This window comes from Octopus sinensis, linkage group LG2 (genome assembly GCF_006345805.1).
Source record: "Octopus sinensis linkage group LG2, ASM634580v1, whole genome shotgun sequence".
NCBI classification, from domain to species: Eukaryota; Metazoa; Mollusca; class Cephalopoda; order Octopoda; family Octopodidae; genus Octopus; species Octopus sinensis.
Genome location: NC_042998.1, coordinates 90,160,801 through 90,176,886, shown reverse-complemented (window position 1 = coordinate 90,176,886; position 16,086 = coordinate 90,160,801). Strand labels below are relative to the sequence as shown.

At 35.6% G+C, this 16,086-nt stretch overlaps 1 protein-coding gene across 1 annotated transcript in view; it reads right to left on the bottom strand.

Moving 5' to 3' along the window:
- The window catches only part of LOC115232219 (epidermal growth factor-like protein 8), a 78,588-nt gene that overhangs the window by 26,080 nt on the left and 36,422 nt on the right, over positions 1–16,086 (bottom strand). Inside the window, exon 2 of the mRNA XM_029802064.2 lies at positions 2,715–2,840. Within this exon, the coding sequence (XP_029657924.1) occupies positions 2,715–2,840 (126 nt within the window). The remainder of the gene's footprint in view (positions 1–2,714; positions 2,841–16,086) is intronic.

The following is a 16,086-nucleotide window of genomic DNA, read 5'->3' as shown; positions in this document are numbered from 1 at the left end:
CAACTAAAAATCCAAGGCGGTACCCCAGCATGGCCGCAGTATAATGACTGAAACAAGTAAAAGATAAGATATAAAGAGTCGGAAGATAAATTCTGTCAAACCTGAGCTTTGCTTGTGAAGCAAAATGAAAAACACATTGGTCTGGATTATGTTACAGAAAAGTATGTCAATCAGAGATATATGTCTCACCATTATAAGTTATGAGTGTGTTGGCAAAATTGCATTCATTCTAATGATTATTATTTCGACAAGTAGAATTTATTCTGAGCTGAAATATAATGCTTTGAAGACGATGATTGTTGTGCGGAATGCCCAGCAAAATAATGATGTGTTTATGAGTTACTGACAAAAACATTATAATGCTATTCTTCCGATCGCAACGTGTCTCTCTTCTCTCTTATATTACCATCTGTTTCTGTTTGAAAGTCATCTTGATACGCGTGTCAAAATTGGAGTGATCAGCGCTAAAGATGATCATTTTCGTTGATCTTTTAACCTTGTTATAAGATCAAATGATATTTTACGTTCGTATTATATTACCTTCCTAACTACGACTAATTTTTTTAATATTTCTATAATTTTAGATGTTTTATTTATTTTATTGTAATTTTGTACAGCTGCTCCTGTCGTTTTATGGGTAACAGCTTGTGTGACTCATCGAAAACTAGCTTTAACATTATACACCAAATTGTTGTCTCCAGAAGAAAGATAGTAAGTGTTCAGTAATGAGAAAAGATTAAGTGGTTGTGACTGGATTCTTTCGTTGCAAAAATATTTTGTTTCTAAATAAACGTAGTAAACAGTGAACATTAGGAGAAGACTCGATGTCTTTATACTGAGGCTTATAATTGAGTAAACAGTCTTGGCATCATAAACAATTCAAAAGTATCAGTCTTCCATACAAATCATTTGAAAGTTCTTGAAGTCTAAACTAGTTTAAGTAATTTTATAGCAGTTAATTTAATATTTATCAATATTTATCTTGTTAGTATAGTAACAGGCAATACATCAAACTGATACTTGAGTGATGGCATGTGTGTGTGTTTGTGTGTTTGTATATGTGTATATGTGTATGTGTGTGTGTGCATGTGACCAGGAGGAGTAAAACTGACTGTTTCAGATGTGTTTGCAGACGATACATTGTGTCTGAGAGCGAGACACATATTTGTAATTGCTTCGAATCAAGGTAGTCTGGGATATGTAATATGAAACAAATTCAAGAAAAAGCGTTACTTATGTATAAATACACTCAGACACAGACACACATAGAAGCACACAGATATAAATTCACATATATGTGTGTGTGTGTGCGTCTGCATACATACATATATCTGTCTGTCTGACTGACCGTCTGTCTGTCTGTCTGTCTATCTGTCTGTCTGTCTGTCTGTCTGTCAGTCTGTCTGTCTGTCTGTCTCTGTCTATCTGTCTCTGTCTGTCTGTCTGTCTGTCTGTCTGTCTGTCTGTCTGTCTCTCTCTCTCTCTCCTCTCTCTCTGTCGAATAATTTGAGCTTGTTAATCAGTTCCATACTCCACTCCTATATTCAGCACGACGTGAAACTAACCATCGTATCACGGGCGAAGTTAGCCTGCTGAGTATAAGCTATGCTATATCAATATATATAATTCGCTACGTGTCTTTGTATGTATTTTTATAACGTGGTTTCCGTATATGCCACCTTAGTGTCGTGCACTAATGCAGTGTGATATAGTACCACGGAATAGGATAGATACAAATTGTCTCCACTTGATGCATTCCCAAATACTCTGCAAACAACTGTAACCAATGCAGAACAACTCTCAACGAACTATAACAACTTTATTTTGTTTTTGCATTTGTTTCATAATGCGTAATGAAATAGCTTTCTAAATTAGCCAACGGCGCTTTAACCCTTTTATTATAACAGCATCTTTACTCAGCGTTGTGTTGGTCTTTTATATTTGCTGGCAGGGGGAAACTAATGCAACAAATAGAGTAGCAGTCAGAGATGCTAAATGCAGGTGAACTGTAACGGGATGTCTTGTTCTGAAGTCGTTGGTATTTTAATGAAAATAAAACAAAATTTTTGTCGAAAATTATATTCATGTTATCAATATCACACACACACACACACACCACACACACACACACCACACACACACACACACACACGCACACACACACACACACACACACATACGCGCACACACACAAATATGTATGAATTAGATATTAAACTCTTGTTTTCAAAATATCATCGCTCAAGTAACTCTTATGAATTGTACATACACACATACATACATACATGCATGCATACATGTATACATGCATGCGTGCATGCATACACACATACATACATATATTCTTTCAATTTTTCCCTTTCTTTCCTTTTAGTCAGTTTCTCTATGCTTGTCCTTTCTGACTTTCTGAAACCAAGCGGTATTCCCTTTTCTAAGTAAAGGATAACACATTCACACACACACACGTATTTCTATGCATATGCATAGATGTATATATAAATACGAGTACGTATGAGTGTATGTGTTCAGTATGTGTGTTTGTGTATGTATATAGCTGTGTGTAAGATGTTTCCTCTCGTTTTGTTCTATATATCGTGAAGACCGTAATAGAATAGGGATTAAGTGATAGTTTATCCTATCTATTGATGGCTGATACGTGTAATTACAAACAATTGGCAAGCAAAATCTATAAATATTGAAAGAGTTTCAGCTACCTGAGGGTTGAGCAGAGTTTAAATCCTTCGCAGACTTCTACTTGCCGCTTGTAAACAGGTCGGTAATAGGTTTCAGTGTGCTCTCGAGGAACAGACACTCGTCGTTCTTCTATACAAACATGGCGACTGAAAAATGAAACAAATGAGAAAATTTTAATGAAAAGTTTCTATGATGAATGGCAAAAATATTAGTGGATACAAAACTTTCAAATAACTCAATTATATATCAAAAATAAAATAAAATAAAAACATCACTGGATATAGGCATTGTGATGAACCATACGATAGTTTTATAGCTTTAATCTTGATCTACTTGTTTAAACGTTTAAGAGAGATGTCTGCAGCGGATGTAAGCTTGGAACGAACATGTAGCACGATCCATCATCCGTATTTCTCATACACACATGTTCATGAATATTGCTCTTTGATATATTGTATAAAGGTATGTGTTCAATTGCATACCTTAGTGTGTATACGTGATTTTATTCTGAAGAAATCTGTTTAGCAGCGATCCCATACTCAAAGTAAACTTAGAAAGGAAATCACAAGAGCGTTTTAGTGGTCTTTTCCCATCAAGTGGGCTTTTTATTCTTTTGGTGTGTCCGGCAATTTCTGAGTCTTTTAGAGTATTTCACCTGATAAAATAGAGCATTTTTGACATCGTTTTCTAACGCTTGCTTTCCCTTTGCTGTTTTAATGCTAGGTGATTCAGTAATGAAATTCCCAATTCACTAACCCTTACTTTCGCGTGTGCGCGCACGCACACACATACAGATACACATCACACTCACACAAACACACACGCACACACTCACATGCATACACCCACCTGCACGCCTCTCTTTCTCTCTCTCTCTCTCTCTCTCTCTCTCGCGCGCGCGTATATTTTCTATCGTCCTCGCTGAACTTGTGATCATCGTAAAGAAATAAAAGGACTTATGGATATATAATCATTAAAATAATTAGTCCTCCCGTACAAATAAATGCGTAAATGAACTGATATACAAACACAAAATATACACACACTTCTTGATTACATGCAGCAGAACAAGTCCTTATAGTATGTATCTCTTCACAAGCTTTTTTGTTTAGGAATTAGCATTTTTGCTTTGATATTTTTCTTGTCATGTTTCACATTAATGTTTATTGTTTGTTGAACTTTTTTCTGGTTCCGATGTGGTTCCGATGTGGCTCAGCTATTTCTTTTTTAGCATTTCAATAAATATTTTTAGATCGAATATATCAACGATTCATCTTTAGTCTTATACAAGCTGGCTTCTTGATTTTCTTTTAATATGCTGAAGATTTTAAGCCTGATGTTAAACACTCAAATTTTATTATTATTATATTATTATTATTATTATTATTATTATTATTATTATTATTATTATTATGATTGAGTGAGACAGCAGTGCATGACATCAAAGTGACACTGGGGTAAAATATACAAAGTCCAGTATACTCACCATTACTCGTCTGATAAGGGTATACCAGACACATGCATCACAGCCATATGCGCGCAAGATGGTGATATCATATCAAGATTAGCAGTGCATGACCTTGCAGATGGGGCCCAGTTAGAATTTTCTTCAGGTCGAGTAACCCATCGCGCTGAATATGTCTCTGAATAAGGTTTGCTTAAAGAAGTTGAACGAAACACCCATGTTTCCAGAGGTGTGTCATTCAAACGCCAAAGAATTCCGCTCAGTACATAGCTATGGTGTTCTCTCACTACTTCTGCTCGTGATCTGAGATGCACATATCGTCAGCCATCAAGAGACATGCTCAACTTTTTAAGGTCAAACAACTGACAAATGAGCAGAATATTTGCTGTAGCCCATCTTTTATACCAAAGCAAAACATGTATATAACAACACTTCCAGTCAGTTAAGATCAGAAGCCATGAGAGCCAGTGCCTGGTACTGCATCAGGGTTAATAATAATTATTGTTATTAAGTCGGCGAGCTGGCAGAATCGTTAGTACGCTGAAAGAAATGCTTAGCGATATTTCGTCTGTTGCTACGATCTGAATTCCGCCATGGTTGACTTTGCCTTCCATCCTTTCGAGGTCGATTAAATAAGTACCAATTACACACTGGGGTCGATGTAAACGACTTAATCCCCTCCCCCAATCTGCTCCAGTAGCAAAAATTTGAACTCATCATCATCATCATTATTATTATTATTATTATTATTATTGAGTGAGAGAGCAGTTCATGCCATCAAAGTGACACTGGGGTAAAATATACGAAGCCCAATATACCCATCATGACTACCCGTCTGATAAGGGTACACCAGGCACATGCATCACAACCAAATGTGCGCGACATAGTGATCTCATATCAAGATAAACAGCACATGACCTTGCAGGTGGGGCCCAGTTAGAATTTTCTTCAGGTTGAGTAGCCTTATTATTATTATTATTATTATTATTATTATTATTATTATTATTATTATTATTATTATCATCATCATCATCATCATCGTCATCATCATCATCATACTAGTTAACCAATTAACTAGTCCATGCGCTCGTTACACGAATTTTGTTTCTAGATGAGGTCGCGAATGGTGATAAAAGAACTATGGCAAATCAGCTGACTCACTGATCGAACGGTTAATTACGCAATCAATTAAATGATTTATAGGTTAATTAGTTGATAAATAATAATTGCTTCTAATATAGGCACAAAGCTTGAAATTTTAAGAGAAGGTTTAGTCCATACTATCGACATAAGTACTTGACTGACTCGTTGCTTATTTTATCGACCCCTGAGGGATAGAAGGCCAAGTTGAACTTGAAATGATTTTGCTTTGTATCAGGTCGGTATTGCTGTTAGTTTCAGATCAATGTTGATCGAGTAGGCATAGGATCAAAGGTGCTCTTTTATTCGCATATAGAGTAGCTACAACTACATTATCCAATGTATCTTTCTTAAGTCGGCTGTGTATGATTTGAGGGAGATCTGGTAGCTATTTCTTTCAAGCTGGTCGAGCGATTGCATAGACCCTTGCTTTAGCTTGAAGTTTGGAAATTAACGATTGATATTGTTAATGAACTTTTCGCAATACTAAAGGAGTACATATGATGAGGTATGCCGGGAAAATAACTTCATTGTGATTAACATGAACTGCGATTATTTTTGTTTTGAGACTAGTCTCTTGTTATTCTTTACAGAAACGAGAACGATGTAGATTTAGGGTGTGGTATGTATTGAAAGTGACTGATACAGAAACTGCGACAAATCGTTTCCACATGCTTTTTGCACCCACATACATTTCAGAAATAAATACTTCAGGAATTCCATCACTGATATGTAGACCAGAGAAACCATTACACCTTGATCACATCTACATTGGAGTCACCTTTCGTAAAAGCGGCTCTAATGTAGACAAGATCAGATACTGACATGCATTCTTTTATTACTTTGCTCGTTCCAGTTACTGGACTGCGGTCATAGCGTGGCAATTCCTTGCAAGTTTTTCGGTGAAACAAATAGACCTCAGTATTTTTTTAAAAGCTCACTACTTATTTTATCAGTAAGAGATCGACCACATATTTGTCACACAGCCAGTATTAGAATACCAAGTCCAGCTATCCAGCTCAGGATGTTGGTACCAGGAGTCAGCAATGCGAAGTCCATGACGTTCCTAGCATCGGGTCCAAAAGGGCCGCCAACGCTATCTTATCCAGTTCTGTCAACCCCAGTTGATGCGTTGAAATCTCCCACGATCAACGACGTATCCTTGTTAGGGAATGTCTCCACGACAAAGTACAGATGGGTGTAGAATGTCTTCCTCAACGGCCCGTTACTCATAGCAATCGGAGCAGACACCGCAGCCAAAAAAATGACACCCAGAGTATGTCGAATCCTCTGCCACGTAATACGCTCCTTTACAGGTGTTACATATACTACTATTGGAACCAGTTAGTTGGCCACCGCAACTGATACCCAACCGGCATGCCAGCCATCAGGGCGCCCAGACAAGAAGTAGGGGCAACCACCAGTTGAGATGTCACCCCTCCCTGGCAGATGCACTTCTGATAGGGCCACTATAGGAACTCACACACGGCTGAGTTCCAAAGACAGCAGGAGTAGACGAGAATCATCTCTCAGAGAGGGAACATTCCAGGCCCCCAATCAAGTAGGCCTCTGGGTTGAACTGAGATTTCTCACTCCTGACGGACGATACCTTTGCACCACTCAGGCGACAAGCTTCTAATCTCTAGGATTTTCTCCGTTCTGTGAATGGGGATCCTGATGGCTCTGCACCTGTTGCTTCATACAACGAGTCTTAGAAGCAGTTGAGGTACTTCCCTGAATGAGAGAGCTTTTGGGGTTTGTACAAGGGGTTGTTGCTGGTGAAGGTTTTGCGAAGTTGGAGTGCATATCCTTCCTTTTTTAGTCATCATTCTCTTTTAGTCGCCTTTAACGATTGGGACGAGTTGGTGCATTTGTGGACTCATTGGATAAAGGTGTTTGGCGCTGCTGATATCTGAGCCGGAGGAGAAAGGTTTGGGTCTCTAGGTCTCTGGTCCATCATGTCCTGCTCTATAGCTGTGAGACTCTATCCGGGACCCTTAGGAGGTGGCTGAACTCCTCTGGTACCAGGACGCTTCGCTGGATTATGGGTTACCATTAGTCGGATTTCGTATCCAACCGACGATTTTACTTAGAAACTGGGACAAAACGCTGGACAAAATGATTGGCAGTATTTTGTACGTGTTTACATTCTGAATTCAACTTCTGCCGAGATCGACTTTTCCTTACATCCTTTCGGGGTTCATAAAATAAGTGCCACTTGAGAACCGAGATCAATGTAGCCGACTAGCTCCCTCTACTAAAATTTCAAGCCTTATGTTTATAGTAAAAGGGATTATTAAAAAATGGCTGAGAACAACAAATTGATATAATCATTAGAGCTTCGAACAAAACGCCTTATCACATTTCTTCTGTTTTTTGTTTTTGCGTTTTAAGTTCAAATCCTATTGAAGTCGACTTTTCCTTTCTTTCTTTCGGGGTAGATAAAATAAAGTACAAGTGAAATACTGAGTTTGTTAACTCGATTAATCACCCTACCAATAAATCTTCAGGTCTTGTGCCTATATTAGAAACAATTATTAAGACATAGGTAAACATGCATTCGCTTGACTATCATGGAATCCTTCATGTCTAGAATTTAATGTAACCAAAAGATCTAAATCCAAAGAATGGTTCCTGAAACGGTTAACTTTGTAATTCTATAATATAATACGCCTATACTTTCAGCTGCTTTTCATGATTAAATCTTTGGTAGGATGGACGTGACGTCACAGTGTCGAAAAGAGATCATTTATTTACGCAACGACCGTTGAAGTAAGATATTTTTAAAAGTATTTGAAATAACGCAAAGAGAGAAATTAAGAAATAAATTAAAATTATTTATTTCCTTTTTTTATACATCATTTGAACACTTCCTCCTATTGACTGAAAGAATGTCTAGATTAAACAGTCCAACCCAGAGGAAAACAAAGGAGCTGTTGGAATGTAACAATAAAGAGAACTGTAACACTAACAGGTTACAGGTTAGGGTTACCTAACCTTAAATACTCCGAAGTTGAAACTGGATCTGAACTGAAATAGTTTTGATGACATGGTTACAATAGTTGAATGAATTCTAACTTAAACCAGCACGCACATACACACACACACAGAAACATGCATTTACACACACACATACACAAACGCACACACACACAAGCACACACACACGCACACACACACACACTCACACACAAAGGCGCGTGTCTGTGAGTTTGTGAATCACTGAGTTTTGCAAATGAAATCTCATGTACATATGTATATATGTACTGAAGTAGAAAGCTTAATGGACATCAACCCCACTTCCTTTCCCTATCTGTCTGTCGGTCTCTTTGTCCGTCCGTCTGTCTGTCTGTCTGTCTGTCTGTCTGTCTGTCTGTCTGTCTGTCTGTCTGTCTATCTATCTATCTATCTATCTATCTATCTATCTATCTATCTATCTGAGACTAAATTCTAATAAGAATTATGGTGAACAGGAGACCTGTTTTAAAATACATTCTTTGTATCTACTTACATGTCTGCGCGTGTGTGAGTGCAAGCATATACATATATGCATATACACATACACACACACAAACACACACATGTACCCACACAAACACACACAGACATATATATATATAATATGCCGACCAAAGCCTTGTGAGTGGATTTTGTAGACGGGAACTGAAGGAAGGCTGTAGTATATATTTGTATATATATATATGCGCGTGTGTGTATGTGTGTGTGTGTCTGTGTTTGTCTCCACGCTATCGCTTGACTATAGATGCTGGTGTGTTCATACGCCTGTAACTTAGCAGTTCGACATAAGTAACTGATAGAATAAGTACTAGGGTTACAAAGAATAAGTCCTGGGGTTGATTTTTTCGACTAAAAACCCGTTAAGGCCTTGCTCCAGCATGTCCGCAGTCAAATGACTGAAACAACTAAAAGAATAAAAGAGTATATATATATATATATATATATAATATATATATATATACATTCTTTTATGCATTGTTCAATTAAATAGAGTCGCTTGAACGATTGTACTGTTGCTTATTGTCATATATATATATATATATATATATATATATATATATATATATATACATAGACACACACACACACACACACACACAACACACACACACACACATATATATATATATATATATATGATATATGCATGTACGTATGTATGTATGCATGTGTGTGTATTAATATTTGACACATGTATTAACATTAATTGAAATTGCTTAAAAGAATTGCTGTATGCAGAATATTTCCTCTAGTCACAACCTGTATTATCTGTGTGTATGTACCAAGTATATATTCGAAGTTTCTGTAAGTAATACGAAGTAATCTTGAGATTTGAAGTAGTTTGGAAGTATGTTTATGTCAACGTACGTAAACAGATGTTCCTGTGTTATATCTTATACCAGAAGAAACATTTCATTCACTATGTTTATATTCACTCCTAAGAGATGTGTAGGTGTTTTAGTGGTTGACAACTAACTTGGTCGTGTAAATTTCGGGAGCGTTCTTTAGGTCGAGTTAACTGCATAAGTGTTTGTTGAAGTAGTTGCCTAACATAGATTAATACTGCAGTCACCAGAAAACAGAAAAGGAAGCAGAGACAATTCTAAACTTTTAAGGAGAAAATTATTTTGCTAGTAACAGTGATTTATAATGGCTGATCAATGGCCAGGAGCGTTAGTAAGTGAGGCACATTCATTCGATTCCATCCAAATTTTTCATATATTTGGTTCAAAGTTTTGTAAAATTTTCTATCTAAAAAAGTTCCTTTTTTTTCTTTTTAGTTCTCAACATCTATGTAAAAGTAAAAAAGAATCAGTGATTTAAACGGTAATAGAAAACTAAAGGCAGCCCTTTGGAATTCCTTCCATAAGTAATTTTTCCTGCAGTTATGAACTAGCAATTGTTTAAGAGGAACGTCATCTGCGGGTATCTCACTAGTCTTGGAAAGCCCTTCGCAGGTCATGGGCAGAAGCCCTTTCTCTAGACCAAAATGCATACTCCAATTAGATCATTGTATACTGTCATACGTTTGTGAACAAATGTATCGTTGATTGTATGTTTCCAGTACCAAAAATTGGTCCCTTGCGTTTCTGTTGGTAAGAGTGACAAGTGGTTGTTGTGTACCTAGTCTTTCACAAATTAAATTATAGTTGAGATGAATCTAGTGACGATCCCCGAAAGATTGTTCGAAATTTTGTTAGTCGAGTGTAGAAATATATGTATATATATATGTGTATATACGTGTATATATATATATATATATATATATATATATATATATATATAATATATATATATATATATATATATATATATATATATATCAAGTCATAATGGCTTTTCCAAGCCAAAGGCTCATACGGTCGGTTTCCTTGATTCTGTTGCATATATACTCTCCAATGGACGGGATACCGGTCAGTCGTAGTATTTCTCATTTTTGCCACCTGAGTGGATTGGAGCAACGTGAAATGAAATGTCTTGCTCCAGGATACAATACGCATCGCCCAGTCCGGGAACTGAGGCTACAATCTTAATATAAGTGCAACACATTAACCACAACAGCTATATACATGCACAAATAAATACACACAAACACACACACGTACGTGCATTTGCATGTATATGTATACATATATTATATGATATATACTGTTTCTTCACCTGTCTTCGTCTTTTGTTTTCGGTAAATTTGAATTATTTATATATATATAATTTAAATTTACCGAAAACAAAAGGCGAAGAAAGGTGAAGAAACTACAAGCGGATGTATTAGTTTAACTCTCTGGAAGAATGGAAAAGTCTTTGACGTTTTGAGTCTACACTCTTCGAGGGCAAGGGTGGAGAGAAGAAAAGAAACGGAGAGAGAACGAAAAGAAATGGAGAAAGAAAAAATGTGTAGGGATTAATGGTTCAATATGATGAAATGTATACACTCCACACATATATACAGTGCATGTATATATGTATGTATATATATATATATATATAATATATTATATATATATATATATATATATATATATATATATATATATATATATACACACACACATACATACATACATACATACATACATAACATACATACATACATACATACATACATACATACATACATATAAAATATATATATATAGACACACACAAACACTAATTCGTGTTTATTCTAGTCATTGCGTATCTAGCACTACAGCTTTTAATGTGTTCTTCCTGTGTACTTTGCAGGATATTTAGCTGGCGGTTATAAAGAGTATCCTTCGTTAACTCGTCCTGATATATTTGTGCATGCGTATGTGCTCGCGTTTGTATATGCTTATGGCATGTATGTGCTTTCTTGTGATTATTTATATGTTCTTTGTTAATTAGAAATTTCAATTAAACAAATTAAGATTCAAACTATTAGTTATTGCGGTATCTATCTTCTGGTCGAAGTCTCATATACCACTTCATGTACTAATGTCATTGCTGCATTGTGTCTTAAAACTACGATAAGTTTACTGAGCTGTAAACAGCTACCAAGAAAAGTATAGTGTTTCATTAGCTAACAATTCTATATAAGCTTCGCAAGTATTGTTTTACGAAGAAAGAACTCCGCCAAGTTGACATGTCCTCTTCTTCAACTAGCATCCATAAGATGCAGTTGATTATGGGACCCATCTCAAAACAGAGTTCTCGTGTATATATTAATGGGAATTTCAAATGAGCACGCCAGTTGTGGTAAATGTTATACCCGGAACTAAGTTAATAGTGAACTCTTTTATTCTGTCATGCATTTTAGCTACAAGGATTTGGCAGAAACAGAGAAGCACCATAATGTATTTCTTTAATTTAATCCTTTGACATTCCTAAGTTCAAATTCCACCCCTCTATAAGTGATTAAATACGTATATGTAATAAGTCATAACATAGTATGGGCCTTTAACTCTTTGACAGAGTCGCAGGAACGCCTCTGTGGGATGCGGCGTGGAGCCGCAGCGGCATTCTTGGGACATGCGGCGTGTTTTGGGTATTTTAGCCATGCGGATCCTATCCTTCTCTAGGTATAATTACAATCGATTTCTTCCAGAAGAAAAGGAATCAAGGAGAAAGTGTTAAAGAAAGAGAGTTATCTACCCTAATACAGTACAGGTACTTTATCCATCTTAAAGAATGAAAGGCAAAGTTTGCCTCAGAGGGATTTGAACCCAGAGTGCAGAGAGATGGAATGATTACCGCAGAGCAATCTGTCCCAAACTCATGACTCTGCCAATTGGCCGCTTATATGTAATATACTCATCTTGAGTTTGTCCTGTATCTTAAGAAAAGCAGTAACATAATGTTTTTAAGAGCAGTGACAGGCAAGTAAATAACGATACAATTCTATGACGTTGGAGTCATTTGTTAGTATCCTATAATACCAACATTGGTATAATACACACACACCTTTTCCTGTTGACCAATTAACAGAATAAATATGAAAGAATGAGAGTGGTTAAAGAGTGAATGACGAGAGTATATGCAAATGCATGTATGGATGTAGTATGAATGGAGGAAAGATGGAGAGAGAGAGAGAGAGGAAGAGAGAATATATGGTGGAGTGGCGAAGTAGTTTGATGATCAAAGAGTTGGAAATGGAATCCCCTTTTTTAACACGAATAAAGAGTTGATTTATTTCTAAGTCATAAATGAAATGAGAATTGATTGAAGAAAAATGAAAAGCCAAATGGAGAACTACCAATAAAGAATTCTGTAAATCCCAAAGTATGATGGACCTCACACTACTTGTTAATTATTTGAGTTTATTTCTGACGAGATAATCTTGGCACGAGAAAAACAAGAAGAAAAACAAAACAAAACAAAACAAGACGCAACATTTCCTGTCGTATACATGATTTTGCGTGTGACGATTTAGAATCCGGAAGCAACCTATGGAATATGAGAAACACAACACAACATTTTCAAGATTGTCTCTTTATTAATGTGAATAATATTACCAAACATGATACATCCAACATAACACCATCTGACTCATCATATATGGTAAATTAGAAACTGTGATGGCGATACACACCTAGACACACACGCACACGCATAAACGGACATGTACACTCGGAGGTACGTATATATGTGAGTGTGTATATATGTGCATATTCACACGTATGACCAAGGAATATGAGGGATATATTTAAATGGCCAAGAAGATTGAAACATTAATGTGGGACAAATATTGAAGAACATACTGTACATTACAAACAAACAAATTGTGATAAATTTTTACATCATATTGGACAAATTTGATTTTTAATTGCTCAAATTCAGATACATTCGTATGTATTCATGCATGTGTGTATACATGCATGTTTGCATGCATGTATGTAAGAATGTATGAATGTTTGCATACATACAAATACGTGCATTCAGACACAAATATTGCTATACATATACGGGTTGTTGAGTAACCGGAGGAGTTTTCCTTTAATCCTTTAATTATGAAATTACCTAATATAGTTGCCTTTCATTCAAACTGATGACTAATAATATCCTCAATTAAGGATCTGTCTTTCTATACCGCTTTACCTCGACCTCTCCGATGACGCAATACTTGGATTACGTGAATTTGATACACATTCGCATGACCCATTTGCTCGGGTATTCTAAAAACTGCTTATCTACTATAACTGCTCTATGCTTTATATATATTTTATAATTTATTTGTACTCTATGATTTGAATAAATATCCTCAAGTAACGCCAAATGCTTTGCTTGTCAGTCTTCTATTTTGATCTGTTTATGGGATCGTTGTAAATCATGGCCTGAATTTCACCAACAAATCCAGGAGTTCTTTTCTCATCAGAACGACCAGAGTGAGTTTTCAGAGCTGCCGTACCTTTGTAATCACCATTAGACTCAGCCAACTCTTTCCGAATCCTCTTGAACACTTTAAATTTAAAATAATAAGGGTGAAAAATTGAATATTAATTTGATTAATATGAATTGAAAACCAGTGGTGTAGCATATAAGACTATAGCGGATCTTCTTCTAGCAAAATGGATGTCCACTGTTAATGGTTCATCCCGGTTATATAATAGTTTGACTTTAATAGTTTCAGTATTAAAGTGAAAGTATCTGACATTACAATGAGATGTTTTTGTTTCACTTTTAACACGTAATACTGAAATAGTGAAGATATGATATTGCTGTGGGCTCGCCCTAGGCAAGAAGTTAAAACTTTTTTTGCCCATGACACTACATGGCATGTGTAAAATTTGAATGAAATTGGTTGTGTAGTTCTCAAGTTTTAGGGATTCCCACAGACAGACAGACACATTCTCAGTTATATATATATATATATATATATATATATATATATATATATATATAATATATATATATATATTCCAAAATGTAGCAACATGTGGATTGTTGTCGATTTGTTTCCTCCGTCTTCCCTTTCTTCTAGACTTTTCTCTGTCTCCTGTTTCTGATGAAGTGCTTGACTCGAAACGTAAGACACCCTGTCTTCCCTTCCCTGAGCATCTTATTAATACTTTGCATGGACCATCTCCTCGCGTTGTTTTTCTTGTCTTTTTTCTCCGTTTTGTTTTTATAGTTAATTATATATATATATATATTGGGTTGGTGCATAATTATTGCGGCTTTTTTCTAACAAATTTTATTCAACAAAAACAATAACAATATGTAACAAAAGCATCTTTAAATGACGGTCTGACCGTCTGCCAAGCAAATGAGAAATTATTGCTCTGGAATAATCATTTAAAGATGTTTTTGCTAGATGTTGTTATTGTTCTTGTTGAATAAAATTTGTTGAAAAATGCCGTAATAATTATACACCAACCCAATATATATATATATATATATATATATAATTATAAGTATATAAGTATTTATCGGTATGTATATATATTGTTTTCACTTATATGTTGTCGGTATACTTAACCTGAAGACTGTAAAGTAATTTTTATTACAAAACACGTATCTTAAGATATAGAGTTGTTCGAAATTTAATAAATCTTGTCCATTTCTTTACATTCAGAGTTGTGCAAAAATGAACAAATTTAAAGTGGTTTGTAGACATTTGACATCTACTTCTAGCATATGGGTGTTGTCTTTCCATCACCCTTAATTATAATTATATATTTATAATTATATACTTAAATATTAATTTTACCGATATGATGTTTATTATCACTACAGAAGGAGGTACGATAAAGTAGCTAAGTTCGCTCACTGATGGCTATGTGAAAAGTACGGCCTGAACAGAGCACAGAAATGGTAAGAACATGAACCAGAAGGTGCCACCGAGAACAAAGAACATAAGATAATGTGAAATTTTACAATCCAATGTTACTCCCTAATCGCGGCTCGGAAACTAGATATTGTTGTAGTAGATAAAGGAAAAAAAGAAACCAAGTTCATAGATATTGCAATACCTGGAGATGCACGCATAAGTGACAAAGAAGTAGAAAAGATCAAAAAGTGAAGATTACTAAAAGACGAAATTGCAGGAATGGGACTATGAGGAAAGTTTCGCATGAAACTTGGTTAAAACATTAAAGGGAATGGTTAAGTCAGAAAACACTAATCTCTTTCAGACTCACTACAAAAGTATTTCGTTACAAAATAATACATAAAGTACAAAAACATACTCTAAAGAACCGCTATAGAAAAGGTTTTAATTCCGGTTTTACGCAAGTTCACTCACATCTGTAATGCTCCTGGGAATGGCATGAACTTTACACATCGTTTTTATAACATTCTCTTGAAATACA